The 19,946-nt window shown below is 44.9% G+C and overlaps 2 protein-coding genes across 2 annotated transcripts; both read right to left on the bottom strand.

The window, feature by feature from the left end:
* Nucleotides 1-8,222: 8,222 nt before the first annotated feature.
* Nucleotides 8,223-13,427, bottom strand: LOC139784688 (uncharacterized). The gene has a single exon (XM_071723881.1). The coding sequence runs from the start codon at nt 13,425-13,427 to the stop codon at nt 8,223-8,225; it is 5,205 nt and encodes a 1,734-aa protein (XP_071579982.1).
* Nucleotides 13,428-18,090: 4,663 nt separating this feature from the next.
* Nucleotides 18,091-18,880, bottom strand: LOC139784686 (uncharacterized). Its single transcript, XM_071723879.1, has 2 exons — nt 18,750-18,880; nt 18,091-18,649 (listed from the first exon to the last, which is right to left on the bottom strand). Exons 1-2 carry the CDS (start codon nt 18,878-18,880, stop codon nt 18,091-18,093), a joined length of 690 nt encoding a protein of 229 aa, XP_071579980.1.
* Nucleotides 18,881-19,946: the final 1,066 nt, after the last annotated feature.

Raw genomic sequence — 19,946 nt, 5'->3', positions numbered from 1 at the left:
GTAATCTGTTTAACTCAAAATCAGTATAAGATAAATCAAAGGACTGCAATGTTGAAGCGTTCTTATGACTTGGTGTCCTTGGTTGCTGCACTTTTACAAATTCAACAACTTCTTCACAGTCTGCGCGTAAAAATCAACGTGGCACATTAAGTTATAAAGTTATACGTCTGCCTTCTTGAAAAAGTTTTTTTGTCTGCATTATAACGTCTAATTTGTTTGAAATTTATATAGAAAAAAATATCACCCGAAACTATATCTTTGGGCCAAGAATTGGGAGAAAATGGATGTACCGAAGATAGACATGGAACTGTAGCAGGATTCTGTAACTCCTTAACGACAGTTTCGGTATCGTTGCGCAGGTATTATTATATGGTAAAAAAGCTGCGCAACGATACCGAAACTGTCGTTAAGGAGTTACAGAATCCCGCCTCTGGTACCATAGTGATAGAAATAACTAAAGCGGCAAGTTTTACCGATACAAATTCGAAGATTCTGCGACGTGTCGAGATGAAGGCAGATATCAAGCTGTCTATGAAAGACAATCAAGATGAAAAATTAGTCGCTTCCGATTGATGAAAATTTTGGAAGAAGAAGGACAGTCATATACTTTGAGACGCGTTATGGGGTGGATTCTTTTTTTTGGTGATTGGACGAGTACTATGTATCCCATGGAGTTTGGATCCTCTCATAATTGCAGATTTTGGACGTAAGTATCTGCTAAATAAATAATAATATAAATATTTATGTATTTTTTACATTTAGCATATAGTTTTGTCTACATTATTACTGTAAGGAATTCATGTCTAACAACAGTTCGCAGGGATCTAAAGGCCAAAGAGAACATCGGTCTCGTCCTCTTCGTATGCAGCAGAGCAATAAGCTAAAGAAATCTAAAGAAGTTCTGGTTAATGGTACCAATGGCTAAGCAACTACGTTGCGTTGTCGCCAATCGCTAATCGCTACTAACGTTGCTACGTTACACCTGATGAGAGCTATTAACTCCTAGCACGTAACATGATGCATACCGACGCAAGGACTACGCGATTATGGAAAGCGACATGATTAGTCTATGCTCGTCGTTAAGACTGTTTACTACCGACATAAGAATACGACAGTTGTTTAAGAAATCGTAATTCTCCTTAAACACATTTAAGGGCACAATATTAATATTCATGCATGGTTTAGTTTAATGATGGTAATTACATTGTCATGTTTGATATACGGATACATTCATTGAGACATAGAGGAGTAACATTAGAAAGATTCCCTGATTGTGAAATTATGCCTCATTTTTATACCAAGCTCCTAATTTATGTGGCAGTGCTTTAGATGTACCGTATAGTATACCTTGGTTACTCGTTAACGTTTAACGATCTAATATTAGGCTAGATAACGCGCGGCTCATACAATTATCGCTCTGGATATGTTTTTTATCTAGATATGTCGCTCAATACTTACACAATATATATAATTTGGTATTCGCAGTGTGATGTTCTGGTATCGTTCCGATATCGAGTTTATTTAATTTAGCTTAATAGAGTTTTAATCCGATAGACAAATTATTCAACATACTTTTCACGAATGTTCCGTATTGAACTAAAATATGTATTGTTACTTTGATACTTTATCACTTTATTACTCGATCCGATAATCTCGTGGATTACTTTGATACGCGCTATCAGAGATGATTATAAAAATCGAAAAACGAATGCGATATAACTAAGATGCAACTCGATGCGGTACAAGGAAAATGGATTTCCGTTATTATTTAATCGTAACAATAGTATCGGCAGCTCCAAGAAAAATTCTGGTTCAAAGGTATTCTCAGTAATGTTCCTTTCTATTTACTTGAGAAAATTGAGTTTTTGATTTACGATTATTAGTAGAGTTATTTAACAACACTAGATTTTTACGTTTCAAAGCTGTGTTGATTAATAGCATCATGATGATGGCGAAAATGACTTGTTCCATTCTAACATGGTCAGATGTGCACATGGAGTCGGTTTTTATTTCCGAATACATTTTTCACGTAATTTAGCTTTTCTTTCTTTCTTTTTTTTCTTTTTTTCCTTTTCTTTTAATTATTATATATATATTTTTTTTTTACTTTTATTACAGTCTAAGCATACTATATCAAACTTTAGGATTCGATATCGAGTTTTTTTCTGCATTGTTTCGCGTGATTTAAAAAGAAAGTAAACGTATACTTAGTAATACCAATGTATGATGTGCCAGAGAGAAAGAATGATACATGTTTTATGATATCTAGCTAAAGTGCAGACTTAGCGCATACCTTTATTACTATAATACTAATCAGTCGAAATGTGGATGTCTGAACAAATAAACTAGCTTTACTATACTAAATTATAAAATAGATATGATCAATTGTTTTAAATTGATTATCAACATTTATTAAAAATCAGTTATCGATTTAAAACAGTTGTTTCTTCTGTCGGATATGACAACAACTATAATCAGACGTGTTTTATGAATTTTGCAAAAACACATGGCGATTGATGCAATATATCGACACCTAACAAAACAGCTGTCATTTTATCTGAATATTCGTATGGCAGCCAAAAAACTGAGATATCCCCCAACTCGTTTGTTTCAGATACATTTGTATTGATTGTAATTTGTGCATAATTTAAGAATAAAACATTTCTGTACATAAACGTAATTGGTACAATAAACCTTTCCTTTAATATAAATAATGTGACACATTTTACTTTCTTGTAAAATTGTAGGAATAGTATCTCTTCCCTTCCCTTCTCTCCCTCTGCCTCCCTCGCTCACTTAATAATTACACACGCGGGGGTATACTTAAGTAGTTAGATTGAATTATTTCAATTAAACTTGTTTAATTTTACATTCTATTTAATTAAATCTAATTAATTTAATAAATAAAACTTGCATGTTAGTAAAAGAGTGTTATTAATTAAAGAAAACATTTGTACAACACGTTTGTAATGATCTTTCTTCGTTCAGGAAAAACATTGAACGCGATTATTTTTGCACGTATATATATATATTATATACATATACATATACACGTATATACATATACATATACCCAGTAAGCAATTTGATAGCAAATTGTCGCCAAGATGGCATCAAATTCGTTCAAAGATTGGTGTCAAATCCGGTGCCATCTGTGTCATCTTTAAGCTCGTGTTTTGCTAGCAAAGTCTGTGTAAATAACCAGACAGCAAATTGGCAGCAAAAACCGAGCAAGCTTTGTGTAGCGTTGTCTGCCAACAAACTGTCGGCAAATACCGAGCAAGCTTTGTCTAGCGTTGTCTGCCAACAAATTGTCGACAAACACCGAGCAAGCTTTGCGTAGTGCAGTGTTACGTCCAACCCCAGGATTAGGATAAGAAAATCCGGGAAGCAAAGGAAAGGCTAACCAGAGGGGTCGGGGTAAGGAAGGACGCAACTAGACGCTTAAGAAATTTGCTCGCAGGTACACGCTCTGAGGCGCGTGGCGCGAGCCGGACGCACTTTCGATGGCTCAGGAAGGGTCAACGTCCGTAGAGACGGTAGGACGCCTTCCGTGAGCGGTGCGACCGTCGGTCCTCTTTTAAGTCAGGGAATTTAATCCCTTTAACTTAGGATCGGACCTCGTGCGATTCCGAGAGGTGGGTGAATAATGGGGAAGGTCTTAAGTTACAAATAAATGAGATGGACAGCTAAATTTAACATAAATAAAACATTTATTCTGAATTAAGTAAACTATCGCTATACAATAAGTAAGACGTAGGCAAATTAAACGGGGAATTGAGAAATTTAAAAGTGAAAATGTATGTGTAAAGGTGTATTCATCGCGGGTGATACATTGGTGCGGGGGGTGATCGGGCAGGATTTTTGAAGGGAGACTTATTTAGAATTGGACATCCTGCCCGCTATTATTACATCGAGATTAGCATTGAATTATATAATGGTTTAATTAAGTGTGCGTGTGGTGTATATGTGTATTAGGAACTAAATTAAGTCGCAATTAAATTAAGTTGCAATAAAATATAAGGTGATGTTCGCGGGGTGAAAACAGTGAGACAAGAATTTATGCATGGAAAATAATTATCACTCTAAGGTGACCACTTCGGGATCGCCTACTTCCTCGAGATCGAGAGTCGAGGCGGTCGAGGAGGTCGGGAAGCGGGAGGTTCTAGTAAAGGGGCGGGATCGGGATTGACGGGGACCACGCGAAAAGGGGCCACGCGACAAACAGGACGAGAAGATGCGGCGAAAGGGCGAGAAGGCAGGACGACAGGGCGAGAAAGGGGGACAACGGGGCGATTCTGCTGTGAAGAACAGGGTTCCTCTGTAAAAGCTGGCGGAGGGGGTGGAGTGGCGAGTCGCGGAGGACCTGCGTTGACTGATTCCGGAGGGAAGTCAAGCTCCCTTCGCGCCCGCTCGTTCTGACGATTCCTCTCGTGTCTCGTGGCGTTTTTCGACCTTTTGTGGGTGGGACAGCCCGAATCCACTACAAGTTAGCGGATTGTTAAACATTAAAGTCCGTTACCTGGGGGCAAGTCACCTCGGGTTTTGGAGATTAAAGAAATCAAAAGAATACCTCGAGTCCACTGACGAGTCAGCTAACTCGAAATAATAGAGAGAGATTATTCCGAGTCCACCGAAAAATCGGCTAATTCGGAACAATAGAGATTTTTCCGAATCCACCGATAAATCAGCTAATTCGGAACAGAGATTATTCCGACTCCACCGAAAAATCGGCTAATTCGGAACAGAGATTATTCCGACTCCACCGAAAAATCGGCTAATTCGGAACAATAGAGGTTATTCCGAATCCACCGATAAATCGGCTAATTCGGAACAACGAACAGAGATTATTCCGAATCCACCGAAAAATCGGCTAATTCGGAACAATAGAGATTATTCCGAATCCACCGATAAATCGGCTAATTCGGAATAGTGAAGAGAATTGGAGGGTTGGAAGGGTTAACGTTTAATGTTCAACCGAGGGACTTCCCGAACGCGTGAGTGTTCGAGTGAATACAAAGGGGGTAAGATAATGATAAAAGGGACCCGATATCAATATATGAATATGTATGTAGAGGACTTACTTCTTGGTGCTGATCAAACTGAAGTAGAACAGCTGAATCTCTTTGACCCCCGTGGGTAGCTAGCTGGATCTCTTTGGGCCCTGTGGATTGCCTCTCGTCGATACTCAATGAGTTTAAGTCCACGCACAGAATTTAACTTAAAACTTGAGATCGGATTTGAATGTGATACTGTTCGTAAACGGAAGAGAGGCGAAGTAAATTGAAATGAACCGGGCCGAAGAAGTGAACTGTCAGAAGAGGAGCTGCACTAAGAGAGGGAGTCCCGTGATGTCGCGATTTATATAGGAAGGTTCTAAGGATGGGAAGGGGATGTTTCTCACCCAAGAGCTAGATTTTTAAGTTTTCGCCTATCCTAGAAAGCTAGAGACGGTTGTCGATTTTTCCGGCCGTTCATTGGTGAGTTGTCTCGTAGGGCCCCACTGTCTTATCGGGGGTGCAACCCAGCGATTCTTCCAGTGACTCATTTGTTTTTGACTAACGCCGATTTCTCTTTTATTAGGGTCCCTTATTTGTCTCGCGACCCTACTTTTAGTATCGACAGACAAATGCATTCCATCCAATCTTAATTGCAGTTTTATTGCAAACAGAAACTTCCGCCACGTGCTCTTACAGGATTTCCAAAAGCACGCTTTAGATCTCGTCTCTATTTGTCGGAACGTTGCGCGGGCAATTTTGAACTAGTCGCGCGATGCAATAAAGATCCTAAGCAAACTCTTCGTCTGGGATTAAGGCCCCTTTTGGCGCGTCGTGGCGCCGGGTTTATAGTTATGGGTTGACAAAGACCGATCACGTAGTTTGTCATCTGGAAGGTTGCTCTTTAGTTGATCATAAAAAAAAAGAAGGAATGTGAGGGGATCAAGCCTCACTTGCCGATCGACAACCGTCCGTGCTCAGTTTACTTATCTTAATCTTAAGGCCTATCGTAGGCGCATAGGAAATTCCGCGAAAAAGGGAAATCGTGGAGTTCGCAGGACGTAACACCCCCCGCCTTAGACAAATGTTGGGGGTGTGTAACACAACATTTGCGGACTGATTGTTTGAGAAATGATTTCCGTTTTTCGCAAGCTTCTTTATCCCCTTTTTTTTTGAAGGGTTTGGTCTCGGTTTTTGTTTAGAGAAGGAGGAAAGAAGAAGGCGACCACCATAACCCCTTCCTTTATTCTTTCGTCCTTCTGGTTTATGCTGTTGCCTGCATGTGCACGTATTAGATTGTTTTAGATCAAAGACTTTAGAGAATAGTAATTCTGATTTACATGCACATTCAGACGCACGAGGAATATTTATTATATACGTATATATACCTTTCTACTAAGTTTAATAATGTCTTAATATTATTTGCAACGCGCAAGGTTTCGGTTTATGTGAGGCTGTCTTTCCTTTCTTTAATGGGGCAATAATTGTGCCATTACTAGCTAGAATGGGTTGTCCACGTGGCTGTCGTCCGTCCCGAGGCGTCCCCTTTTTTTTGTGACAGTCTTTCAACTGACCCATCCGGCAGCCCTAAGCTCCTTGTTTTTGTATGCCTTTCCGGCTTGCCTACAACCTTTAATGTATTTGCGACATTTCGCCGGTTTAACATTTGCCATTTAATTATAGCTGGATTGCTATGTACTCGTCTGCAGCATGGTATCCTTATGGATTAGATCGCCGAGGACGACGAGGGCTAGCTGAATTTCGTCTAGCAGCCGTATTGCATAACAATAGTGGCAAGTTACAATAAACAGATGAAATTCTCAAACGGAATAACTCATCGGGGTGCCGTTGGCAGTCGGCACGTATTTTTTTGTTTAGTTCGATTCGCGAGTTGCTTTTTCCAGCATTGGGTAATTCAGGGAGGGGGAATGTGCCGGAGCCTCGTACTTATTTGACAGTCAGGTGGTTATTATTTTTATACTACTTGTATTTATGTTTTATTAGTGTGCCCCTTTTTCTCTTTGTTATTATTATTATTATTATTATTATTATTTATTTAGAAGAAAAGAAAAACATCCTCACGCTATATATATATATAGATATTTTTTTTTTTTACTACGATTATATACCTACGCAATTATATTTATTCAAAATCTTAAAAAGAAGGAGGCATAGGTAATGTTGGCGAATTTTTATGTTTTCCGGGCGTAACTCCGGTTCGCCAATTGGCGTAAGATGCCGGGTCGACCCCGACAGGGATCCGACGTGCGGTTTGAATGAGACACTTGATTTGGGAGGAATGCACAAATATCGTTTAATTGTCAGGTTAATACAAATGCTGGTTGCCGCGCTCTCATGTGAGCACGACACTCGGCGCGCACGTGATTCGATGAGCGCTGATCACGTGATACGAAAGTGTTCGTAGAGCGCGGAGGCGATGGCAATTAAAACGCGCAATGTAGCTTGCACGTGATGAACGCACTTGAGGCGTTATACAGCAGTCGCACTTGTTCGTAACACAAGACGCGAGAATGTTCACAAAAGTCGGCTCGATCACGATGATCGAGCGCACAATGGCGAGGCACGCAGGGTGACTTATACGCGAATGTTCACTGCTCGCTGAGGCGAGAGCGAATTGCAGCACGCACGAACGGCGCGATAATTAGCGGTGCTCTGACAGAGCAGTAAACTCGGATGCACGACGGTATTTTTGAGACCGCGTGAACCGGGGTACGTTAACGGAAGCACGACGGTATACGACCTCGTGAACCGGAGTACTTTTTGCTACTGACCGCGAACTCTCGTGTTTCGGGAGCTTTCCTTTGCGCGACGCGTATCGACCAATCACCTGCGTTTCCGGGATCATGCGATCACGGCATGACAGGATCGATACGTGCCGCGAGAGACCTCGCGGTGAGGGTTGACGGGGGGAGCGGCGCGAAATCCCTTCGTTCGGAGGGCGACTGACGGATGGCGTTACCGGTACGGTATTGATCCGCGATCGCGAGAAAATTACGGAACATAACCGCCCGCCGCGAATAACAATTCGCAACAATTCAATGCCGCCCGCCGTGACGAATTGTTGATCTCGAGCCGCTTGCCATGCGGAGCACTGCGAGTGCTGAAACAACTTAAACTAGAATGATCAATTTACATAAGACATGATACATAGGAATATTTACAAGTATTTACAAAGTTTTATTGTCGTATAGGCATCGTGGAATGTCACTCCGGAGTGTTTATATCGACCGGCAAAAATGATAGCTTGACCACGGCACGTTTGTACGTGGATCGCGCTGTTTTAACCGAGACGACTCGCGTAAGTCCGTCGTCGCCGGGGTGACACTCGACGATTCTTCCCAATTCCCATCTGCTGGGAGGAGCGAGAGGATTTCGCAGAAGTACTAAGCGTCCGACTCGAGCTAGATTCTGAATTTGACGCCACTTGGGGCGTTGCTGCAATGTATGCAGATAGTCATTTGACCAAAGCTTCCAAAAGCTGTCGCGCATCTGTGTAAGTAGCTGCCACCGAGTGAGACGCGTTTCCTTTTCCTCAAGCAACGAGGGTGTGGGAGCGCTTGTCAGAGCAGATCCTATCAAGAAATGACTCGGTGTCACTGAATTATAATCATCGAAATTGTCTGAACCGGGAGCGATCGGTCGCGAGTTCAAACACGCTTCAATTTTACATAGGAGCGTGCTTAGCTCCTCGAATGTCAGCGTGTGCGCCCCGATGACGCGTTTCATGTGAAACTTGACGCTGCGGACGCACGCTTCCCAAAGACCGCCGAAATGCGGCGCGGACGGAGGAATGAAGTTCCACCGAACGCCTTGGGTTGCTATTCTATTTTGAAAATTCGAATCGCGAGTGGCCTCACTCCATGTGACGGAGATTTCGCGCTGAGCGCCGTGGAAAGTCGTAGCGTTGTCCGAATACATATCACTGGGAACGCCGCGACGTGCACAAAATCGATCGAATGCAGCGATAAACGCGGGAGTCGTACAATCGCCAACCAACTCCAGATGAGTAGCTTTGACGGCCATGCAGACGAACACCGCGATGTACGCCTTTCTTGATGTGTGTCCTCGACCGGGAGTAGATCTGACCTGTATTGGTCCGGCATAATCTATCCCGCAGTGTAGGAACGCGCGAGGCGTCGACGTGACGCGACACGAGGGCAGGTCGCCCATTAACTCGTGCGCGGCTTTGGCGCTTTCACGAGCGCATCTGACACATTTATGGAGAACAGCTCGTATCGTTTGACGCGCGCGCAAGATCCAGTAGTGTTCACGAAGCAGGTGCAACGTGAATTGCGGCCCAGCGTGGAGGGCACGGATATGAGTTTCGCGGATTAGCGCGGTAACTAACGGGTGTGCAGCGAGCACGACCGGGTGTTTCTTGTCGTCCGGAAACGCAGAATTGCGGAGTCGGCCTCCGACGCGAATAAGTCCGTTTTTATCGAGAAACGGGTTTAACGGTAGCAGTTTACTGCTGTTCGAAATTCGATTTAATGACTCTAATTGAGCGTATTCCACGGGGAATAACATTTGTTGCACTTTCTTGAGCCAGAATTCGCGCGCGAGATTAATTTCTTCCGGAAGAAGTAATATTGACGCGGGTTTTGCGGTCGCATTGACGGAATTTGAGCAACTCATTTCGCGAGCGCGGCGAGCGAATCGCATTACATAAGCGGTGACGCGCACCAGCTTGTTCCACGAGGAGAATTTGTCTCCGAGCTCCCATCGTTGGCAAGGGTGCACCAGGTGCACGGAAACGTGCGCTCGCTCTTCCGGTAGCGATTCTTGCAAATTTGATTGAGGCTCGGAGGGCCATTGATCTGCCGATAATTTGAGCCAGTCAGGCCCTGTCCACCATCGAGATTGCTGAATCAGATTTTCCGGTTTGACGCCCCGCGAAACGAGATCGGCAGGGTTTTGCTGTGATGGCACGTGATGCCATTCGACGTTTGGCAGGAGGGTCTGAACCTCATGCACCCGATTCGCGACGAACATTTTCCAACGTGAGGGTGGTTGCGAGAGCCAGGCTTTAGTGACCTTTGAATCTGTCCAACAATGGTAGATCTGAATAGTAATCGTGAGCGCGGATCGCACGGCGGCGATAGACCGCGCGAGCAGAACCGCGGCGAGCAACTCTAAGCGAGGAATACTCATGGGCTTGAGCGGTGCTACTTTCGACTTCGATAGAAGTAGCGTAATCTCGACTGTTCCGTCAAGATGCGTAACTTTTAAATAAACAACCGCTCCGTATGCGGAGGCGGAGGCGTCGGCAAACCCATGAATCTCCGCGGTGAGTGTATCGGAACCGTAACCGGTCCAACGCGGAATGACGATTTGTCGCAGTATAGGTAATCGAGTATAGTAATCTCTCCACTTACGGAGAAGATCATCAGGGATTACATCGTCCCATTTACAGCGAAGAAGCCAGAGCTGCTGCATCATGATTTTTGCGGTGATGACCACTGGGGCCATCCACCCAAGAGGATCAAAAATTCGAGCGATTGTCGAAAGAATTGAGCGCTTCGTGTCGGGAACCGACTCTGCAAGCGTGACGTCAAATTGAAAGACGTCCGTGTGAGGATGCCACTTGATACCCAGTATCTTGAGACGCTCGTCAGATTCGAGCGTTTTTGCGGAGGCAAGGCCATGATCCTGCGGATCGATGCCTTCGAGCAATACGGGATTGTTACTCGCCCATTTTCGGAGGTGAAATCCTGCTCGTTTCAAGAGAGAAATCAGTTGATCTCGCGTCTGAAGCGCGAGCGGTATGTCATCGGCGCCAAACACAGCGTCGTCGACGTACGTGTGAAGCCGTAATACCGGAACTGCCAAAGGGAAATCAGCGCCTTCGTCTTCGGCAACTTGCTCGACCACGCGAAGAGCGACGTTTGGCGCGTTTGCATTACCGTAAGTGACGGTGAGCAATAAATATGCTATTAAGGGCTCGTTTGGCGCGGGTCGCCATAAGATCCTTTGATAATTTACATCGCTTTTGTGGACAAGAATCTGGCGATACATTTTTGCGATGTCGGCGGTGAAGACGAACCGAAATTGACGCCATCGCAAGAGAATGAAAGATAATTCGGGTTGTAATTTACGGCCGATCATTAGATGGTCGTTCAACGAGAGACCATTGGAGGTCGGTTGAGAGGCGTTGAAGACAACGCGCAAACGAGTTGTTGCGCTATGCTCGCGGACAACTGCATGATGCGGTATATACACTACTTGACCATCAGGGGGGTCATCGAGAGGTGCCTTGGTCATGTGGCCAAGACGTTCATATTCCGCCAAGAAGTCGTGGTATTCCTTCGCAAGGTCGGGATTCGACCTTAACCGTGACTCGAGACGCGAATACAACGCGATTGCAGACTTTTTTGAGTCGCCAATGTCGATAGGGGGCCCCGATTTGAACGGCAGCCGCACTATATATTGCCCGTTGGGGGCACGAGAATGTGTAGACACGAAGTGTTCTTCGCATTGACTCTCTTCCGGTGAGAGATGAGTTTGCTGAGGAAGTTCTTCGACCTCCCAGAACCGTTTCAGCTGATCGGAGATTTCCGACAACACCGTGCAGTGGTGCGTTTGAATGCGAGTCGGCCGTGACTGCGACGGCATAGGCATGGGTCCAGACAGGAACCATCCAAAAATCGATTTTTGAGCGACGGGCTCATGAGGGGCGCGATTACGGACCTCCGGCAGTAAAATCGCGCCATACAAATCAGCACCGATAATGACGTCAATCGGCGCCGCGCTAGTCGGATCGTTATCAGCTAGCGTAAGTTCGCGAATGTACGACAGTTTCGTTATATCCGGAATGCGTTGCGGAATGTAAGTCGTGAGCGACTTGAGAACAAGAGCGGAAACGGAGGGCGCCGGGCCCGTGCCGTCACGCGCTGACACATGAACTTTAGCTGCGCTGCGTGCGGTGGCAGCGGTCTCGCCGATCCCAGTGATAGATACGGAGACGCGCGTACGCGGGAGACGCAGTCGCTGAGCTAAACGTTCGGTGATCAAAGTAGTGACCGAACCTTGATCCAATAACGCGCGGACTATACTATGTCGACCGTTGAGCCCGCTCACCTTAATCCAGGCCGTAGCTAATAAAATATTTGATTTTGAAAAGCTAGTGTGAGATAATAAATGCGAAGTTACTTCGTCAGTTGAGTCTGTTTTCGTTTCTGTAGATGAAGGTGAGCCCTCACTTGTCGAACTATTATTATTATTTACATCGGTCGTGTGAAGCAACGTATGGTGCTTCTGCTGACACTGACGGCACGTGTTTTTGCTTGAACACGCATCGCGAGTGTGCCGTGTACTCAAGCAATTGTAGCAACAATGATATTTCTTCGCGAGATCACGCCGTTGAGCGACGCTCTTATTGTGAAAGTCCGGACACGCGGACAAGAAGTGCGTCTTTTGACACATGGGACATTTGGTCGAACTTGCGTTCGCTGCGTGACTCTGAACAGAGGAATTTTGTTTATTGCCCTTGACTTGAGACGAAGCCGGGAGAACATTCTCGAGCGCACGTATTCGTGATAGAAGAAATTTATCAAGTCGATCGTATGTAGGATACTCTGACGTATCGCCAAGTTGCAATTCCCAGGCCTTTCGTGTGAATTTATCCAGCCTTTGAACGAGCAAATAAACCAAAATGTCGTCCCATGCATCAACAGACCGACCGAGGTTTTTTAATGACTGTATTGCTATGTTCGCTTTATTGCGCAACGCGGTGAGAGCCACTGCGGAATCAGAAGTCGCTTGGGGAAGCGTGTGCAGAGCGTGGATGTGATCATGTACCAAGCGGCGGCGATTATCATATCGCGTTATTAGCAAACTCCAAGCTATCTTAAAATTCGCGTCAGTTAATGCCAGATTGCGTATGGCATCGCTGGCTTCACCCTTCACGCAAGAGTGCAGATATTGCAAGCGATTAACGTCTAACAATTCGCGATTATCAATGATTAAGGCTGTGAATTGATCTCGAAACGCTTCCCACTCGCGAAACTCCCCCGAGAATTTAGGAAGACTTATACGCGGCAGGTGCGAAAGAGAAAACGCGGACTGATCCGTGCGCATCGTCGATGCGGCAAATGACTGGTTGTGACTCACGACTGGCTCCAACTCCTCCAGGCTCTCCGACATGTAGTCCAAGGCTGCTTGGTAGGCGTTGTGCGTAGTCTCGAAGTGATTGTCCTTGAAGTAGGACAGGGATGCTCGCAGGTCCTCAGGGATGGTCTTGGCTACAGCGGCGTGTCCGCTGACGAACTGATTCCATGTCTCCTTGAGAGCGGAGATTTTCGAACGGACCTTTGCTGGCGTTAGGTTGCTGCGCCCGAGCTTCTTGAAATTCTCAAGACAACGCTCGATCACTCTTTGGAGTTGCGGTTGACCGCCCAATTGCTCTGCCATTTCGCACCAGCTGGTTTGACTCGTCCTCAACAAGCACGCCGATCCGGCTCGAAGGACCAGAAATTATGTTGGCGAATTTTTATGTTTTCCGGGCGTAACTCCGGTTCGCCAATTGGCGTAAGATGCCGGGTCGACCCCGACAGGGATCCGACGTGCGGTTTGAATGAGACACTTGATTTGGGAGGAATGCACAAATATCGTTTAATTGTCAGGTTAATACAAATGCTGGTTGCCGCGCTCTCATGTGAGCACGACACTCGGCGCGCACGTGATTCGATGAGCGCTGATCACGTGATACGAAAGTGTTCGTAGAGCGCGGAGGCGATGGCAATTAAAACGCGCAATGTAGCTTGCACGTGATGAACGCACTTGAGGCGTTATACAGCAGTCGCACTTGTTCGTAACACAAGACGCGAGAATGTTCACAAAAGTCGGCTCGATCACGATGATCGAGCGCACAATGGCGAGGCACGCAGGGTGACTTATACGCGAATGTTCACTGCTCGCTGAGGCGAGAGCGAATTGCAGCACGCACGAACGGCGCGATAATTAGCGGTGCTCTGACAGAGCAGTAAACTCGGATGCACGACGGTATTTTTGAGACCGCGTGAACCGGGGTACGTTAACGGAAGCACGACGGTATACGACCTCGTGAACCGGAGTACTTTTTGCTACTGACCGCGAACTCTCGTGTTTCGGGAGCTTTCCTTTGCGCGACGCGTATCGACCAATCACCTGCGTTTCCGGGATCATGCGATCACGGCATGACAGGATCGATACGTGCCGCGAGAGACCTCGCGGTGAGGGTTGGCGGGGGGAGCGGCGCGAAATCCCTTCGTTCGGAGGGCGACTGACGGATGGCGTTACCGGTACGGTATTGATCCGCGATCGCGAGAAAATTACGGAACAGGTAATAAAAGATTAATTCGTATGTGTCGAAATTAGGAGCGAAACTTGTTTATCGTGTAGGATACAATTATGAATACATAAGGTTATTATAAGCATCCTCTTTTAAAAAAGGCATGTAAAAGATTTTATTGTTGCCGCTTTTCCGTGATGCTGATTGGTTCTCTTGCTTGGCTCACTTCGTGCTACAAGAGTAACTGTCATACGTGGATGTCAACGTGGATGTCAAATATGTGTCTTATACCGTAACCTCGTTATTAATAACCTTGCGTAAATATATAATGAGATAATTTTTTAATATTTTGTATAAATAAAAGAATCTTACCTCAGACTTCTAGATTGGACAGTTTTATATTTTCTTTGAAATATAGATAATAATGTTAATTGTAATTCTATGAATATCATAAATTTAAAGTAAAGTACACTTTAATTCTATTTTTTAATAAATTTAAAATACTTTAGAAATAATATTTAAATCTCTTGTACTTAAAGGAATGCAAATATTAAAATGTTATAATAAAAATTATATATAAAATATACTTATTGCTTTATTGTATGTTTTTATTTTTAGTATTTGCAATTTGATTAATATAATAAATGTAAATATAATTTCTGAAATACATTTAATAATAAAAAGAATACATTATATATATGTAATATATTCTATATATAAGACAATAATATTTTATTTGTATAACATTTTTAAAGAATTTTGTTAATCCAATATTATATTCAATTGAAATGAACAAGTACTATCTGGATCTTCTTGGTACAACAGTTTTTTTTTGAAGAGCATATACACGACACCTATTTTATCTTTTTAAAGAAAGTAATTTTATTTAGATTTTTATTACATAAAATACAATATATATAGAAAATGTTATGTCAAATAATATACATACATATATATAATCAATTTTCTGTAATCTTAAGACTTTTACACATGAAAAAGAAAAACTAAATACAAAAATGGAGAAAATATATACGTTTAATAATAAATGCGACAGTCAAACAGGTAATTTTTCTGACAATAAATTTAAAAATTTAATAGATTATAATTATTGTACTTTATATTTTGTGATGTGCATTATATTTACTCATTTTATTATTTTATTAATAAATTAATCAATATTTTTATAAATATTATATTAATAAATATTTAATTTTAATTTATTTTAAATAAAAATCCTGTTTTATTCAATATCATTTAGTACAAATAACAAATTCAAAAAAATATAAAAATTATTGTCGGCATTGTGAAAGAATGATATAATTATTAAGAAATTAAATCTAAAGAAATAAGAGTCCTAGACATGTGTATTTATTTTGTTTTAATTATTCTTTATATTGTTGCGTGCATGTCCAAGCTGCCCGGTATACTTTTCTGACACCGAGCTGAAGCGTGCAACGGAAAACTTTCCGTTAAGATGCGAAACGCCTGTCCTTAGCAACGAGCCTGATTTATTGATTTTATTGATTTAATGAAACAGCTGATGGATTTGTTCTTGAGCTGCTGGACCGAACGGACGTGTGTCCACGCTCTTCTGTATCGCGACGTTGCAATAAAGATTGAGATTGTTCTTTTATAATCGCAGTGTTTCCTTATTTCCGCGAGCGTCGGGAGTGCGACCGAGTGAGTGTAAAGTGTGAGAACGAGCGACGCGGTGAGCGCAACATTTTGGGGGCTCGTCCGGGATCGAAGGGACGAGCTGCGCTTGTAAGACGAGATGGCCTCGACCGCTCCCACGAGGAAACGACTCCGGACAGCGACTCCACGATCGGACGCTCCGGAGATGACGGCGGAAGTGGTGACACTGCAGGCGGTGATGCGGGAGATCCACGAGATGCGCGTGGAGCGCACACAGAGGGAAGCCGAGTTCGCGGCAATAATCCAGCAGCGCGATGACCAGCTTCGTCAAATCGAGGAGAGGATTGCAGAGCTAAGTCCCTCCAGTCATTTTATTTCGGGTGAAAACGCGAGCGGCGCGATGAGAGTGACGGGCGCGGGTGTTGACGCGTCCGGAGATAGAATTTCTTGCGGAATAAAATTAAAGCCCGATACGTACGACGGGACGGCGCCGTTACGCGAGTTTCTTTCGCAATTCACGCTCATTGCCGTTGCGAACAAATGGAGCGAGGCAGAAAAAGCGGTCGTTTTGGCGTCAAGTTTGCGGGGGAAAGCGCGTTCATTACTCGATTCATTCGCCGACGGGATCGAATCCCTCTCTTACGCGGAATTAAAGGCGAAGTTAGAGCTGCGTTTCGGTGAAGGTGAACTCGCTCAGAACTATTATCTACAGTTCACAAATCGGAAACAGCGCCCGGGCGAGGATTTCGCAGCATTGGGCGCGGATTTAGAGAGACTTTCGCAGAAGGCGTATCCAGAATGCTCTCATGAGGTTAGTAGTTAGTATAGGCCGATTCTAACCATGGAGCTCCGAGGGGGGGTGAGGGAGGGGGGGTATCGGATTTCGCGGGGGGTGAGGGGGAGGGGGGGTATCGGGTTACACAAGGGTATCGGATTTCGCGGGGGGTGAGGGGGAGGGGGGGTATCGGGTTACACAAGGGTATCGGATTTCGCGGGGGTGAGGGGGAGGGGGGGTATCGGGTTACACAAGGGTATCGGATTTCGCGGGGGTGAGGGGGAGGGGGGGGTATCGGGTTACACAAGGGTATCGGATTACGGGGGGGGCGAGGGGGGGGGGTATCGGGTTACACAAGGGTATCGGATTACGAGGGGGTGAGGGGGAGGGGGGTGACCTTGGCATACCACCGGGATGACTCACCGGGATGACTCACCGGGATGACTCACCGGGATGACTCACCGGGATGACTCACCTGGATGACTCACCGGGATGACTCAACCGCGTTCGAGTTCGCGTTCGCGCCGCGCCGCGCCGCGGGTCCGCGAGGGGGGTCGGCGTCGCGCCGCGGGTCCGCGCCGCGCCGCGGGTCCGCGAGGGAGGGGGGGTCGGCGTCGCGCCGCGGGTCCGCGCCGCGCCGCGGGTCCGCGAGGGGGGGTCGGCGTCGCGCCGCGGGGATACGTTCGCAGGGGGTATGTTTGCAACGACGCCGTTAGGCGGCGCACAATGGGTAAGACTAACTCGATAGCGCACTATAAGTAGGAGCGTGTCTCGTCAATGACGCGTCGAACCTGTCGGAACATGTTCGTCGTAAACAACATTTTTCTGGGAAAAGAGGGGGTGGTTATCGCGTAGACTAAACAATCTATCTACGCAGTACGTAAAACAATCTACGCAGTACGTAAAAGACAAAGGAAGAAATGACGTCATCGGGACGATGATCGACCCGATTACGCGTCGAACCTGTCGGAACATGTTCGTCGTAAACAACATTTTTCTAGAAAAAGTGGGTGTTATCGCGTAGACTAAACAATTTCACGTTATTTTTTACGACGCAGTACGCAAGACAAAGGAAGAAATGACGTCATCGGGACGATGATCGACTCGATAACGCGTCGAACCTGTCGGAACATGTTCATCGTAAACAACATTTTTCTAGAAAAAGGGGGCGTTATCGCGTAGACTAAACAATTTCACGTTATTTTTTTACGACGCAGTACGCGAGACAAAGGAAGAAATGACGGATCGACGATGATCGACCCGATGACGGAACGAAGCGATGATAAAAATTAAGGTAGGGATGGACATGCATGCAAAGAAATTACATCGTTCATTTAGGTGTAAAAAAGCCTGTTTATTTAACTCTTCTTTTTTTACACAATATATCTTACATACTAAAAAACTAAAGCTGCGAGCTCACAATCGATGAGCTGATTCGTATTGAACGCATCGCTAGCGTATATTACATTCGACGCTTCCTTGGGATCCGTCACGGTGGACGCGATATCGGAGAACTGCGCAAACTTTGCATCGACCGTCGCAAGTATTCTGACCAAACGATCGAATCTCGCCTCGATGCACCGATCGAGATCGAACATACGACGCAACGTCGATTCGGTCATCATCAAGCGTACGTTTGCAGATTCAAGACGTATGAGTTTGACGTTATTAACCGACGTACAAACTCTCACCGTTAGCGGTCCAACATTTATAAAACTATGGACATCTTTGTAGTCGTTGCGAAAGAAATTCTGAATGTTTCGCCGTTGCTCGTAGAGTGCCTTCCACGTTTCGAGAGACAACAGCAGTTCCTTTCCTCGATGATCTCCCACGGCGATCTCCAAGTAGCTCGGTGGGCCCACGTTGATACCAATTTCGAGGAATTTATATCCCGTAGCTGTCAGCGCGTATCGTCTGCCGAGTATACGTACCGCGCGACGGTCCCCCGAAATGCTGTATAAAAGAAATGAAATTAGTTTATTTTCGTAAGTAATACAATTTGCAAAGATATAAAAACTGAGGGAGGCTCTATTTTTTCTTAAAAGAAACTTACCTATTACATCTGGCCTCATACGTTTGAGTTTCAACGTCGTGAATCGGCACGTAATAATTCACGGCATTCGCGCGTTTTGCACCGTTGTTGCTGTTGCTGCTGCTGCCGCTGCATCCTTCAAAGGAGAACATTTTTCCTCTAGGCTCTCTGAGAAGTTGACCGTCAGTACAAGCGATCGCGACAAGACTGATCGTGTAAAATTAATCTAGTATACGCGACAATTCCAAAAGTAATGAGGTGGTGGGGGAAAGGGAGAGGGGGAATTAATGTTTATAGAACTGCGCAGTGGATTTTTTTTTATTAGGAGAGGGGGAAGTAAAGCCTACTCTAACGGTGATGATGGGGGAGGGGGAGTAAGAAATAAAAACATTATAAAAAGTTATATATAATTTATTTTTAAAAAAAGTTCTTATGGCGTCGCGCGCGACCACCAGTTAAATAGTTTTATTACATTTTGTAACGCGCAATTCTTTTCATGTTTTCCGCATCGCATAGTATTGGTGTCATCTAGTTTATTCAAAGATTCGATATCTTCGTAATGCGCATCCAGAGTCTCGACGATTAGGTTTTTTCGCGCATAATTCTCCAGCAGATCCACCAGCCATTCTCGTTTCTGACATCCCTTGACGTACACGAGAGTCGGCATCTCGTCGTCGTCGTCATCGTCTTCTTTCTCATCATCGTCTTCTTCTTCTACACCAAGCACGGCCGATGTAATCAGGCGTTTCACCATGCTGTACGGCACGTTTCCGTCTTCCCATCGTAATCCATGGTGATTGCGAATCAACCAGGTAGCGCACGATTTATCGGATTTGTGAGGAGATTCCACGGCATGGGGTAATTAAAGATGTGATGCGACAGAACGCAGCCTTTTCTCAGCACCGCCACCTCCTTCACGACAAATTTCATCCCGACGAGGAATCCTTGCAGGTCCACGAATGTTGGTACGGACATGACGAGATTTCTTTATCTCTCTCTCGTCAATGCGTCAATCGAGAGGAATGACGCGCAACTCTGCAAACCGTCTCGCGACACTCTGATTTATACTTCCCCCTCCCTTACCCCTCTCAATAATTGTATCGAAGACTGATGGAAGAGAGAGAGAGAGAGAGAGAGAGAGAGAGAGAGAGAGAGAGAGAGAGAGAGAGAGAGAGAGAGAGAGAGAGGGAGAGAGGAGAGGGAGAGGGAGATGAGAGA

The sequence above is a fragment of the Temnothorax nylanderi genome, unplaced genomic scaffold, assembly GCF_030848795.1.
Source record: "Temnothorax nylanderi isolate EJ_2023f unplaced genomic scaffold, tnyl_v1.0 TNYL_tig0661_pilon, whole genome shotgun sequence".
NCBI classification, from domain to species: Eukaryota; Metazoa; Arthropoda; class Insecta; order Hymenoptera; family Formicidae; genus Temnothorax; species Temnothorax nylanderi.
This window is presented reverse-complemented; position numbering and strand designations above follow the sequence as displayed.

Coding starts and splice junctions, on each gene's coding strand:
- LOC139784686 (XM_071723879.1), bottom strand. CDS start 18,880: ATGTTCTCCTTTGAAGGATGCAGCGGCAGCAGCAGCAACAGCAACAAC. Junction 18,650..18,749: donor TATGAGGCCAGATGTAATAG/GTAAGTTTCTTT, acceptor TCTTTTATACAG/CATTTCGGGGGACCGTCGCG.
- LOC139784688 (XM_071723881.1), bottom strand. CDS start 13,427: ATGGCAGAGCAATTGGGCGGTCAACCGCAACTCCAAAGAGTGATCGAG.